The sequence below is a fragment of the Eubalaena glacialis genome, chromosome 9 (assembly GCF_028564815.1).
Source record: "Eubalaena glacialis isolate mEubGla1 chromosome 9, mEubGla1.1.hap2.+ XY, whole genome shotgun sequence".
NCBI lineage: Eukaryota > Metazoa > Chordata > Mammalia > Artiodactyla > Balaenidae > Eubalaena > Eubalaena glacialis.
In genome coordinates this window covers 57205965-57220560 of record NC_083724.1, presented here as the reverse complement: position 1 = coordinate 57220560, position 14596 = coordinate 57205965, and the positions used below count along the sequence as shown (strand labels likewise).

The following is a 14596-nucleotide window of genomic DNA, read 5'->3' as shown; positions in this document are numbered from 1 at the left end:
TCTTGTTCTTTTCAGCATGTGACTAGAACATTTCATGACTTGGATGGAAACGTAGTTAAACGAGACTCTGGAATATGGATCAACGGGTTTGATTATACCGGAATGTCTCACATAACACCTCACATTCCCGAGATCAACGATACCATCCGAGCTCACTGTGAGGAGAACGCACCCCTATGTGGTTTCCCTTGGTATCTTCCAGTGCACTTTCTCATCAGGTTGGTTCATTACTTTTCTGCTTTTAGTTGGGGGTTAGTTTGTTCTCAAGTCCTATCACTGTATCAGTACTTTATTATTTAAACTGGTTAACATAGAAGTTGAGTGCTGTTTATACTATTTTTTTAAAAAATATCACTACAAAAGTTGTATTTCTTTGTGGGATAAAGCACTCAGAAGTTTATTCTCCCCCAAATTTTGCTTTTTCAAATAGGAAGTCTTTCCTCTAGAAAGCTGAATAGTTAGAAAGTGTAGCCCTCTTAACTGGTCTAACAGATAGCAAGCAGCTAAGCATCAATTTCAAATTGTTTTATTTCTGGGAAGTTTTTATGGTTTGGCAGTGAAGGAATGGATGAGAAGAAATAGGATGGGTAGTGGAATCAAGATCACCTAGGATCCTTGTTCTTATCTTTGGGAAGGTTTTATTACACAATAACCTGGGCTTCAGAGAAACTAACATTGTTTATCATATCCATCAGTTTATGTGTTTATTATATTCTGAGCACTTCCATGAATTATAGCTCAAAATCAACTAATAAAGCAACCTGAATATTGAAGTTACCTTTCCAAATAGGAAAAACTGGTATCTTCCTGCCCCAGAAGTTTCTCCAAAAGAACCTGCTCATTTCAGACTTGTATCCAAAGAACAGACACCCTGGGATTCTGTAAAGCTGACCTTTGAAGTAACAGGTAAGTCATATGATAGTTCGTTCTTCTCTCTGTCACTTCTTAAAAATTTTAATACGCATGTATATTTTTTCCCTCAAATGTATAATAGTGGCCAGCAACTTAGGAAGAACTTGGTGTTTTTAAAAGCTATTGAAGCTGGGTATGATTTTTAAAAGAAAATTTAATAGACTTTATTTTTTAGAGTAGTTTTAAGTTTACAGAAAAATTGACCAGAAAGTACAGAGATTTCCCTATTGTCCCTTCTACCCCCCAGCTTCCCTTATTATTATCCCTTTTGCATTAAGTGTGGTACATCTCTTATAATTGATGAGCCTACATTGATACATTATTATTAACTGAAGTCCTTAGTTTACATTAGACTTAGTTCACTTTGTGTTGTTTAGTTCTATGGGTTTTGACAGATGCATATTGTCATGTATCTACCATTACAGTATCATACAGAATAGATTCACTGCCCTCAAATCCCCTGTCTCCACTTATTCACCCCTCTCTCCTCCCTCCCTCTGGCAACCACTGATCTTTTTACTGTCTCCATTGTTTTGCCTTTTCCAGAATATCATATAGCTGGAATTATAATTTGTAGCCTTTTCGGATTGGCTTCTTTTGTTTAGTAATTTTCATTTAAGGTGCCTTTATGTCTTTTAGTGGCTTGATAGCTCATTTCTTTTTATTGCTGTGAATGTACCACAGTTTGTTTATCTTCTGACCTACTGAGGAACATCTTGGTTGCTTCCAGTTTTTGGCAGTTGTGAATAAAGCTTCTATACACATTTGTGTGCAGATTTTTGTGTAGAATAAGTTTTCAACTCATTTGGATAAATATCTAGGAGTGCAATTGCTGGACTGTATAGTAAGCTTATATATTTACCTTCGTAAGAAACTGCCGAAGTGTCTTCCAAGGGCAGTATGAATTCCCACCAGCAATGAATGTGAGTTCCTGTTGCTCTACATTCTCACCAGCATTTGGTGCTGTTAGTGTTTTGGATTTTAGCCATTCTTCTTTTTTTTTTAATTTTTAAATTTTATTTATTTTTTATACAGCAGGTTCTTATTAGTCATCCATTTTATACACATCAGTATATACATGTCAATTCCAATCGCCCCATTCATCACACCACCACCGCCACCCCCCGCCACTTTCCCCGCTTGGTGTCCGTACGTACGTTCTCCACATCTGTGTTTCAATTTCTGCCCTGCAAACCGGTTCATCTGTACCATTTGTCTAGGTTCCACATATATGCGTTAATATACGATATTTGTTTTTCTCTTTCTGACTTACTTCACTCTGTATGACAGTCTCTAGATCCATCCACGTCTCTACAAATGACCCAATTTCGTTCCTTTTTATGGCTGAGTAATATTCCATTGTATATATGTACCGCATCTTCTTTATCCATTCGTCTGTTGATGGGCATTTACGTTGCTTCCATGACCTGGCTATTGTAAATAGTGCTGCAATGAACATTGGGGTGCATGTGTCTTTTTGAATTATGGTTTTCTTTGGATATATGCCCAGTAGTGGGATTGGTGAGTCATATGGTAATTCTATTTTTAGTTTTTTAAGGAACCTCCATACTGTTCTCCATAGTGGCTGTATCAATTTACATTCCCACCAACAGTGCAAGAGGGTTCCCTTTTCTCCATACCCTCTCCAGCATTTGTTGTTTGTAGATTTTCTGCTGATGCCCATTCTAACTGGTGTGAAGTGATCCCTCATTGTAGTTTTGATTTGCATGTCTCTAATAATTAGTGATGTTGAGCAGCTTTTCATGTGCTTCTTGGCCATCTGTATGTCTTCTTTGGAGAAATGTCTATTTAGGTCTTTTGCCCATTTTTGGATTGGGTTGTTTGTTATTTTAATATTGAGCTGCATGAGCTGTTTATATATGTTGGAGATTAATCCTTTGTCCGTTGATTCATTTGCAAATATTTTCTCCTATTCTGAGGGTTGTCTTTTCCTCTTGTTTGTAGTTTCCTTTGCTTTGCAAAAGCTTTTAAGTTTCATTAGGTCCCATTTGTTTATTTTTGTTTTTATTTCCATTACTCTAGGAGGTGGATCAAAAAAGATCTTGCTGTGATTTATGTCAAAGAGTGTTCTTCCTATGTTTTCCTCTACGAGTTTTATAGTGTCCGGTCTCACATTTAGGTCTCTAATCCATTTTGGGTTTATTTTTGTGTATGGTGTTAGGAAGTGTTCTAATTTCATTCTTTTACATGTAGCTGTCCAGTTTTCCCAGCACCACTTATTGAAGAGACTGTCTTTTCTCCACTGTGTATCCTTGCCTCCTTTGTCATAGAGTAGTTGACCATAGGTGCATGGGTTTATCTCTGGGCTTTCTATCCCGTTCCATTGATCTATATTTCTGTTTTTGTGCCAGTACCATATTATCTTGATTACTGTAGCTTTGTAGTATAGTCTGAAGTCAGGGAGTCTGATTCCTCCAGCTCTGTTTTATTCCCTCAAGACTCCTTTGGTTTTTCGGGGTCTTTTGTGTCTCCATACAAATTTTAAGATTATTTGTTCTAGTTCTGTAAAAAATGCTGTTGGTAATTTGGTGGGGATTGCATTGAATCTGAAGATTACTTTGGGTAGTATAGTCATTTTCATAATATTGATTCTTCCAATCCAACAACATGGTATATCTCTCCATCTGTTGGTATCATCTTTAATTTCTTTCATCAGTGTCTTATAGTTTTCTGCATACAGGTCTTTTGCCTCCCTAGGTAGGCTTATTCCTAGGTATTTTATTCTTTTTGTTGCAATGGTAAATGGGAGGGTTTCCTTAATTTCTCTTTCAGATTTTTCATCATTAGTATATAGGAATGCAAGAGATTTCTGTGCATTAATTTTGTGTCCTGCAACTTTACCAAATTCATTGATTAGCTCTAGTAGTTTTCTGGTGGCATCTTTAGGATTCTCTTTGTATAGTATCATGTCATCTGCAGACAGTGACAGTTTTACTTCTTCTTTTCCAATTTGTATTCCTTTTATTTCTTTTTCTTCTCTGATTGCCGTGGCTAGGACTTCCAAAACTATGTTGAATAATAGTGGTGAGAGTGGACGTCCTTGTCTTCTTCCTGATCTTAGAGGAAATGCTTTCAGTTTTTCACCATTGAGAATGATGTTTGCTGTGGGTTTGTCGTATATGGCCTTTATTATATTGAGGTAGGTTCCATCTTTGCCCACTTTCTGGAGAGTTTTTATCATAAATGGGTGTTGAATTTTGTCAAAAGCTTTTTCTGCATCTGTTGAGATGATCATATGGTTTTTCTTCTTCAATTTGTTAATATGGTGTATCACATTGACTGATTTGCGTATACTGAAGAATCCTTGCATCCCTGGGATAAATCCCACTTGATCATGGTGTATGATCCTTTTAATGTGTTGTTGATTCTGTTTGCTAGTATTTTGTTGAGGATTTTTGCATCTATATTCATCAGTGATATTGGTGTGTAATTATCTTTTTTTGTAGTATCTTTGTCTGATTTTGGCATCAGGGTGATGGTGGCCTCATAGAATGAGTTTGGGAGTGTTCCTTTCTCTGCAATTTTTTGGAAGAGTTTGAGAAGGATGGGTGTTAGCTCTTCTCTAAATGTTTGATAGAATTCACCTGTGAAGCCATCTGGTCCTGGACTTTTTTGTTTGTTGGAAGATTTTTAATCACCGTTTCAATTTCATTACTTGCGACTTGTCTGTTCATATTTTCCATTTCTTCCTGGTTCAGTCTTGGAAGATTATACCTTTCCAAGAATTTGTCCATTTCTTCCAGGTTGTCCATTTTATTGGCATAGAGTTGCTTGTAGTAGTAGTCTCTTAGGATGCTTTGTATTTCTGTGGTGTCTGATGTAACTTCTCCTTTTTCATTTCTAATTTTATTGATTTGAGTCCTGTCCCTCTTTTTCTTGATGAGTCTGGCTAATGGTTATCAATTTTGTTTATCTTCTCAAAGAACCAGCTTTTAGTTCTGTTGATCTTTGCTACTGTTTTCTTTGTTTCTATTTCATTTATTTCTGCTCTGATCTTTATGATTTCTTTCCTTCTGCTAACTTTGGGTTTTGTTTGTTCCTCTTTCTCTAGTTCCTTTAGGTGTAAGGTTAGATTGTTTATTTGAGATGTTTCTTGTTTCCTGAGGTAGGCTTGTATTGCTATCAACTTCCCTCTTAGAACTGCTTTTGCTGCATCCCATAGGTTTTGGATCATTGTGTTTTCATTGTTATTTGTCTCTAGGTATTTTTTGATTTCCTCTTTGATTTCTTCAGTGATCTCTTGGTTATTTAGTAACGTATTGTTTAGCCTCCATGTGTTTGTGGTTTTTACGTTTTTTTTTCCTGTAATTGATTTCTAATCGCATAGCGTTGTGGTCAGAAAAGATGCTTGAAATTATTTCAATTTTCTTAAATTTACTTAGGCTTGATTTGTCACCCAAGATGTGATCTATCCTGGAGAATGTTCCATGGGCACTTGAGAAGAAAGTGTGATCTGCTGCTTTTGGATGGAATGTCCTATAAATATCAATTAAATCTTTCTGGTCTATTGTGTCATTTAAAGCTTGTGTTTCCTTATTAATTTTCTGTTTGGATGATCTGTCCATTGGTGTAATAAGTGAGGTGTTAAAATCCCCCACAATTATTGTGTTACTGTCGATTTCCTCTTTTATAGCTGTTAGCATTTGCCTTATGTATTGAGGTGCTCCTATGTTGGGTGCATAGATATTTATAATTGTTATATCTTCTTGGATTGATCCCTTGATCATTTTGTAGTGTCCTTCCTTGCCTCTTGTAACATTATTTTAAAGTCTATCCAGCTTTCTTTTGATTTCCATTTGCATGGAATATCTTTTTCCATCCCCTCACTTTCAGTCTGTATGTGTCCCTAGGTCTGAAGTGGGTCTCTTGTAGACAGCATATATATGGGTCTTGTTTTTGTATCCATTCAGCCAGCCTGTGTCTTTTGGTTGGAGCACTTAATCCATTCACGTTTAAGGTAATTATCGATATGTATGTTCCTATTACTGTTTTCTTAATTGTTTTGGGTTTGTTTTTGTAGGTTCTTTTCTTGCCTTCTGTTTCCCACTTAGATAAGTTCCTTTAGCATTTGTTGTAGAGCTGGTTTGGTGGTACTGAATTCTCTTAGCTTTTGGTTGTTTGTAAAGCTTTTGATTTCTCCATCAAATCTGAATGAGATCCTTGCTAGGTACAGTAATCTTGGTTGTAGGTTCTTTCCTTTCATCACTTTAAATATGTCATGCCACTCTCTTCTGGCTTGTAGAGTTTCTGCTGAGAAATCAGGTGTTAACCTTATGGGAGTTCCCTTGTATGTTATTTGTTGTTTTTCCCTTGCTGCTTTCAGTAATTTTTCTTTGTCTTTAATTTTTGCCACTTTGATTACTATGTGTCTCGGCGTGTTTCTCCTTGGGTTTATCCTGTATGGGACTCTCTGCGCTTCCTGGATTTGGGTGGCTATTTCCTTTCCCGTGTTAGGGAAGTTTTCGACTATAATCTCTTCAGATACTTTCTTGGGTCCTTTCTCTCTCTCTTCTCCTTCTGGGACCCCTATAATGCAAATGTTGTTGCATTTAATGTTGTCCCAGAGGTCTCTTAGGCTGTCTTCATTTCTTTTCATTCTTTTTTCTTTAGTCTGTTCCGCAGCAGTGAATTCCACCATTCTGTCTTCCAGGTCACTTATCCGTTCTTCTGCCTCAGTTATTCTATTGATCCCTTCTAGTTTTCATTTCAGTTATTGTATTGTTCATCTCTGTTTGTTTGTTCTTTAATTCTTCTAGGTCTTTGTTAAACATTTCTTGCATCTTCTCGATCTTTGCCTCCATTCTTTTTCCGAGGTCCTGGATCATCTTCACTATCATTATTCTGAATTCTTTTTCTGGAAGGTTGCCTATCTCCACTTTGTTGTTCTTCTGGGGTTTTATCTTGTTCCTTCATCTGGTACATAGCCCTCTGCCTTTTCATCTTGTCTTTCTGTGAATGTGGTTTTTGTTCCACAGGCTGCAGGATTGTAGTTCTTCTTGCTTCTGCTGTCTGCCCTCTGGTGGATGAGGCTATCTAAGAGGCTTGTGCAAGTTTCCTGATGGGAGGGACTGGTGGTGGGTAGAGCTGGCTGTTGCTTTGGTGGGCAGAGCTCAGTAAAACTAGTCAGCTTGTCTGCTGATGGGTGGGGCTGGGTTCCCTCCCTGTTGGTTGTTTGGCCTGAGGCGACCCAACACTGGAGACTACCTGGGCTCTTTGGTGGGGCTAATGGCGGACTCTGGGAGGGCTCACGCTAAGGAGTACTTCCCAGAACTTCCACTGCCAGTGTTCTCGTGCTCATGGCGAGACACAGCCACCCCCCGCCTCTGCAGGAGACCCTCCAACACTAGCAGGTAGGTCTGGTTCAGTCTCCCGTGGGGGTCACTGCTCCTTCCCCTGGGTCCCAATGCGCACACTACTTTGTGTGTGCCCTCCAAGAGTGGAGTCTCTGTTTCCCCCAGTCCTGTCGAAGTCCTGCAGTCAAATCTCGCTAGCCTTCAAAGTCTGATTCTCTAGGAATTCCTCCTCCTGTTGCCGGACCCCCAGGTTGGGAAGCCTGACGTGGGACTCAGAACCTTCACTCCAGTGGGTGGACTTCTGTGGTATAAGTGTTCTCCAGTTTGTGAGTCACCCAACCAGCAGTTATGGGATTTGATTTTATTGTGATTGCGCCCCTCCTACCGTCTCATTGTGGCTTCTCCTTTGTCTTTGGATGTGGGGTGTCCTTTTTGGTGAGTTCCAGTGTCCTCCTGTCGATGACTTCAGCAGTTAGCTGTGACCCCGGTGCTCTCACAAGAGGGAGTGAGAACACGTCCTTCTACTCCGCCATCTTGAACCAATCTCGGATTTTAGCCATTCTTATAGATACGTAGTGGTATCTTATTATTGTTTTAATTTGCAATTCCCTAATGACATATGATGTTGAGCAGCTTTTCATACTTATTTGCCATCTGTATAACTTCTTTGGTAAGGTGCCTATTCAGATCTTTTTATTAATTTTGTTTTCTTATTGTTGAGATTTAAGAGTTTTTTGTATATATGGGTATAAGTCTTTTATCATGTAAGTGTTTTGCAAATACTTTCTCCCAGTTTGGCTTGTATTTTCATATCTTAACAGTGTTTTTTGTAGAGCATAAGTGTTTTAATTTATTGAAGTCCAACTTAATCACTTTTGTTTTATGGAACACGCTTTTGGTGTTGTGTCTAAAAATCATTGCCAAACCCAGGGTGTCTAGATTTTCTCTGATGTTACCTTCTAGAAGTTTTAAAATTCTGCCTTTTACACTTAGGTGTGTGATATATTTTGAATTAATTTTTGTGAAAGGTATAAGGTCTGTGTCTAGATTCATTTTTTTGTATGTGGATTTCCAGTTGTTCCAGTACCATTTGTTGAAGACTGTCCTGTCTCCACTGAGTTGCCTTTCTTTCTTTGTCAAAGATCAGTTGACTATATTTGTGTGGGGCTATTTCTGGGCTCTGTATTTTGTTCTACTTATCTATTTCTCTCTTCTTTTCCCATTACTGCACTGTCTTGATCTCTTTAACTTTATAGTATTTCTTGAAGTTGGGTATATCAGTCTTACGACTTTATTTCTCTTCAGTATACTGACTATTGCTTGTCTTTTGTCTTTCCATATATCAGTTTGTCAATACCCACAAAATAACTTTTTGGGATTTTGATTGGAATTGCATTGAACCTGTGGATCAAGTTTGGGAAAATGACATCATTATTGACTCTTCCTATCCATGACATGGAATGCCTCTCCATTTATTTGTATCTTATTTGATTTTTTTTTTTGTAGTTTCACAGTTTTGCTCATACAGATCTTGTACATATTTTGTGAGATTTATACCTAAGTATGTCGTTTTTGAGCTGCTAATGTAAATAGTATTGTTCATTGCTGGTATATAGGAAAGCAATTAACTTTTGTATGTTAACCTTGTATCCTGCAACCTTGCTGTAATTGTTTATTAGTTCCAGGATTTTTTTAGTTGATTCTTCTGGATTTTCTACATAGATGATCATGTCATTTGCAAACAAAGACAGTTTTATTTCTTCCTTTCCAATCTTTATACTTTTTATTTCCTTTTCTTATCTCATGGCATTAGCTAGGACTTCCAGTATGATTTTAAAAATGAGTGGTAAGAGGGGTCATCCTTGCCTTGTTCCTGATCTTAATGGGAAAGCTTTCTTACCAACTGAGTATGATGTTAGCTGTAGGTTTTCTGTAGATGTTCTTCAGATCAGGTTGAGGAAGTTCCCATCTATTTTTAGTTTGCTAAGAGTTTTATTCTGAATGAATGTTGGATTATGTCAAATACTTTTCTGTCTTTTGATATGATCATGTGGTTCTTCTTCTTTAGCATGTTGATGTCATGCATTACATTACTTGATTTTTAAATGTTGAACCAATCTCACATACCTGGAATAAATTCTACTTGGTCATAGTATATAATTCTTCTTATACGTTGTTGGATTTGATTTTCTAATATTATGTTGAGGATTTTTACGTCTGTGTTCATGAAGGAGTACTAATCTTTAAGTTTTCCTGTAATGTCTTTGTGTGGTTTTGGTGTTAAGAGTAATGCTGGCCTCACAGAATTAGTTAGAAAGTGTTCCTTCTGCTTCTGTCTTCTTCTGGAGGAGATTGTAGAGAGTTTGTATAATTTCTTCCTTAAATGTTTGGTGGAATGCACTAGCAAACCCATCTGGGCCTGGTTCTTTCTGTTTTGGAAGGTCATTAATTATTGATTCAATTTTGTTTAATAAATAAAGGACTATTTCAGATTGTCTGTTTCTTCTTGTGTGTGTATTGGCAGGTTGTGTCTTTGAAGGAATTGGTCTGTTTCATCTGGGTTATCAAATTTCGGGGCCTACAGTGTTCATAATATTCTTCTGTTATCCTTTTACTGCCCATGGGATCTGTAGTGATGTCACCTCTTTCATTTCTGAGATTAGTAATCTGTGTCTTCTCTCTTTTTCCCTTAGCTTGGCTAGAGGTTTATCAATTTTATTGATCTTTTCAAAGAACCAGTTTTTGGTTCTATTGATTTTCTCTATTGACTTCCTATTTCAATTTCATTAATTTCTGCTCTATTTTTAAGTATTTCTTTTTTTCTACTTAGTTTGGATTTAAATACTCTTCTTTTTCTAGCTTATTAAAGTGGAAGCTTAGATTATTGACTTTAGATCATCTTTTCTAATGTATGCATTCAATGCTATATTTTTCCCCCTAAAGCTCTATTTTGGCTGCATCTCACAAATTTAAAATTTTAGTTCAATTAGTTAAAAATTTCTCTTGAGGCTTCTTTGACTCATTTGTTATTTAGAAGTATGTTCTTTAATCTTCAAATATTTTGGATTTTCCAGCTGTTTTTCAATATTTATTTCTACAATTTCATTGTAGTCTGAGAGCATACTTTATATGATTTCTATTCTAAATTTGTTGAGGTGTGTTTTATGGTGCAGGATATGGTCTCTCTTGGTGAATGTTCCATGTGAGCTTGAAAAGAATGTGTATTCTGGTGTTGGATGAAGTTCTATGAATGTTTTGGATGGTGGTGTTTTAGTTCAACTATATACCCTTACTGATTTTCTGCCTGCTGGATTTGTCAGTTACTGTAAAGTGTTGTTGAAGTCTCCAACTATAATGGTGAATTTGTCTTTTTCTCTTTCCATTCTGTCAGTTTTTGCCTCACCTATTTCGGTCTGCTTTTTAGGCACAAAGCAATTATACTTGTTTGATAAAACTGATATATTAGCATTTTGATTATACTTGTTAAAAATTATTTTAAGTGGTTTAGAGCTTTCAATAAGTTTACTTTCAAATAACACTATACTGCTTCATGGGTAGTACAGATGCTTTATAATGTAATATTCCCAATTCTTCCCTCCCTGGGATTCTGTAAAGTTGACCTTTGAAGCAATGGGTAAGTCAGACAAGAGTTTTTTTTTCTTCTTTCTCTTTCACTTCTTAAACTTTATAATATGTTGCATGTGAGCTTTTTTCCCCTCAGATTTATTATCATGACCAGCAACTTGAGAGCTTATAGTGTTTCTAAAAACAAATTGAGGCAGATTATAATTTTTAAGGAGCTTTATTGAAAAACTTTTAGTGTCAGATATTAGTTGTCAGGTAGATCCAAAACAGCATTTGGCCTGGCATTAGTAGACAGTGTGACTTTATTTACCTTTCTTGGTATATTTACTATGTTTAAAACTAGTAGTTAGCTCCTTGAGCTTCTCAACTGGTGTTCTGGCTTCTGAGTCTTGTCTCTAATATTATTTTTCAAAAATACATTTGATCACGTCACTTTCCTACTTAAAGAACTTTTAATGATTTCCTGTTGCTGCAGAATACATCCAAATTCTTTGGCAAAGCATGTTTGGTCTTTGGTAGTTTGGCCCAGGTACCCATTTAAACTTTTTTCAGCACTTCCCTTGATGCATTCCTTAGCTACATCCAACTGCTCCTTTCTGTCCAGTCAAACACATACTCACTCCTGGTGAGAGAGAGATTTTCTTGCTACTACCTCCCACCCAAACTCTGTGTTTCTCCCCTTGGCAAAATGCCAAGATTATGCTGACCTCTCTCTCCCATCTTCTCCAACAAACTAAGCAACTGCTATCCTTTTTCTTTCCTTTGTACATATCTTGATTGTAGCGCTGACCTCCTTGTATCATGATTATTTAGTTTATGTCTGTATTTTCCACTAGAATTCAAGGGAGGCAGACATGGGTGGGTTCTTATCTTTCTGTTCTTGGTGCCCAGTGAAATCACTGACACATAATGGGCACTCAAATGTGTTGAGTTAAATTTGTCAGCTTTTTTCTTTTTAAGATGGTACCCAGATATGTGAACAAACACCATACTAGATGTTTCCAGTGATGGTATTTTTTGGATGGGATTGACATTTAATTTAAATCAGTAAATTCTGAGTAGAGCAGACTGTTCTCCATAATGTGGTGGGCTTCATCCTATCAGTTGAAGGCCTTAAAAAAAAGACTCTCCTCCTCCAAGGAGGGGGAGTCTTGCCAGCACAGCCTAGGAATTCAAATTCGGCTCTTCCCTGAGTCTCCAGCCTGCCAGCCCCTACTGCAGATTTTGGATTTGCCAGCCTCTACAATTACATGAGCCAGTTCTGTAAAATAATTCTCTTTCTCTTTCTCCACACATCCTATTCTGTTTCTCTAGAGAACCCTAATACAGGAAGTTCATTTTTAAAAGTTCCTGCTACTGTTCACTCTGTACTTTAATTACTGAGTTTAAAAAAAAAGGTTGAGGTACTTCCCTGGTGGTGCAGTGGTTAAGAATCCACCTGCCAGTGCAGGGGACATGCGTTTGAGCCCTGGTCCAGGAAGAGCCCATGTGCCGCAGAGCAACTAAGCCTGCAAGCCACAAGTACTGAGCCGTGTGCCACAACTACTGAAGCCCGCACACCTAGAGCCCATGCTCTGCAACAAGAGAAGCCACCACAATGAGAAGCCCACGCACTGCAAAGAATAGCCCCTGCTCGCCACAACTAGAGAAAGCCCGCATGCAGCAACGAAGACCCGATGCAGCCAAAAATAAATTAATTTTTTTTAAAAAAAAGGTTGATAGAAAGTTGCCCAGGATTTTATGAGTGAAAAGTATCTTCATACGTAACTTTCCCCCTTCCTTATTTTTATTCATTCATATATATATATATGTATATCTTTTAAGGCCTAATTTACATACACTGACATGTCCAGATCTTATAGAGTTCCATTAGTTTTGATAAAAGCATACATATACCCATGTAACCACTATCAAAACACAAAACATTTCCATCACCCCAGAAAGTTCCCTCACACTCAAGTCTCCCTGCCCTGGAGAAGCAACTTTCTGATTCCTACATTGACAGATTCGATTTGCCCATTCTTAAACTTCACATACATGGAATCGTCCAGTATGTAATATTCTGTGTCTGGTCATTAAGCATAATGTGTTTGAGATTGAGCTGTGCTGTTTTTGAGTATCAGTATTTTCTTCCTATTCATTGCTGAGTAGTATTCAGTGCATGACTGTACCACAGCTTATCATTCTCCTGTTGATGGACACCTGGGCAGTTTCCAGTTTGGGGCTAATATGAATAAAGCTATTATGAACATTCTTGTACAAAGCTTTTTGGGAATATATGCTTTCCACTTCTCTTGGATAAATATCTAAGAGTGGAATTGTTTGGTTCATAGGACAGACTTACGTTTAACTTTTTAAAATTGTTTTTTTCCATTTTTCACTCCCACCAGTAGTATACGAGAGTTCCAGTTACTCCACATTCTCATCAGAATTTACTGTTTTTTTTCATTTTATCATTTCTTGTGGGTGTTTAGTAGTAGTACCTCTTACATTCCTCTGATAATTAAGATGTGGAACACTTTTCTAAGTGCTTACTGGCCATTCATCTGCTGTTTCCTCATGTCTTTTTCCCTTTTAAAAACTGAGCTTGTTGTCTTATAGGAGTTCATACATTCTAGATAAAATCCTTTATCAGATAACTATAGTGTTATCAAGATTTCTTGCCCACTCATTTTCTTAATGATGTCTTCTGATGTGAAGAAGTTTTAAATTTTTATGAAGTCCATTTTATCAGGTTTTTCTTTCAGGATTAATGCTTTATGTGTCTTCCAAAAAACCTTGCCTACCCAGAGATCATGAATTTAGACTTTTTCTTTTAGAAACTTTATAGCTTTAAGCTTTTATGTTTAGGCCTGGGATGCACCTTAAGTTAGTTTTTGTATATGGTGTGAGGTAGAGGTCGAGGTCCTTTTTCCTTTATGGATATCCAGTTGTTCTAGCACCATCTGTTGAAAAGACTTTGCTCACTGAATTGCTTTGGTGCCCTTGTCAAAAATTATTTGACTGTATAAGTATGGTACTGGCACAAAAACAGAAATATAGATCAATGGTACAGGATAGAAAGCCCAGAGATAAACCTATGCACATATGGGCACCTAATTTATGACAAAGGAGGCAAGAGCATACAATGGAGAAAAGACAGCCTCTTCAATAAGTGGTGCTGGGAAAACTGGACAGCTACATGCAAAAGAATGAAATTAGAACACTACCAAACACCATACACAAAATTATTTGACTGTATATACCTCAGCTTTGCCCACTTTTTACTGAACTTTCTCTTCTACAAGTAGCTTGTTTGGTTTTTGTATTTTCATTCAGTTTAACACAGCAGGGACTTGAAAATCTTGTAAGCGAGGGAAGCTGGAGGACACAAGATGGTAGTAGTGAAATAATAATATTTGGTAGTTAACCAGTGGGATGAAGCACTTATGGGAAGTAAGTGCCTTAGCTGACACTTCTGAAGGTGAATACTTCTGTTTTCTAGGCTTTAAAATTTTAATTAGAAATAAATTTATTTTGCACTAATTGGTTTTCTTCATGCCAATAATTTTTTATTTTATTTAAATGCCAGCCTATAAAAAGGAAGCACAGAAAAATTCAAACCTTTCTCTATCCTTTATGCACCATTTGGAGAATTCCAATAAAATTCAGCTTCCTGGCAGGCAGGTTGCACACCTACTGCCCTGTGTTTTGTGATTACAAATGTCAAGAAATCATTTTTTTTTAAATTATTTTTTGATGGTATGTGTGCAGGTCTGTTTGTGCACCAGTTACCACACTTTTAA

The 14596-nt window shown here is 37.1% G+C and overlaps 2 protein-coding genes across 3 annotated transcripts in view; one reads left to right on the top strand and one right to left on the bottom strand.

Annotated features, from left to right (window-relative positions):
- Positions 1 to 14596, bottom strand: part of RIC1 (RIC1 homolog, RAB6A GEF complex partner 1) — a 164366-nt gene that overhangs the window by 2871 nt on the left and 146899 nt on the right. The gene's annotated exons all lie outside the window — the stretch shown is intronic.
- Positions 1 to 14596, top strand: part of ERMP1 (endoplasmic reticulum metallopeptidase 1) — a 52080-nt gene that overhangs the window by 31145 nt on the left and 6339 nt on the right. For both annotated transcript variants that reach the window (XM_061200404.1, XM_061200405.1), the window contains exons 12-13: positions 16 to 218; positions 791 to 906. In XM_061200404.1, coding sequence (XP_061056387.1) covers positions 16 to 218; positions 791 to 906 — 319 coding nt within the window. The remainder of the gene's footprint in view (positions 1 to 15; positions 219 to 790; positions 907 to 14596) is intronic.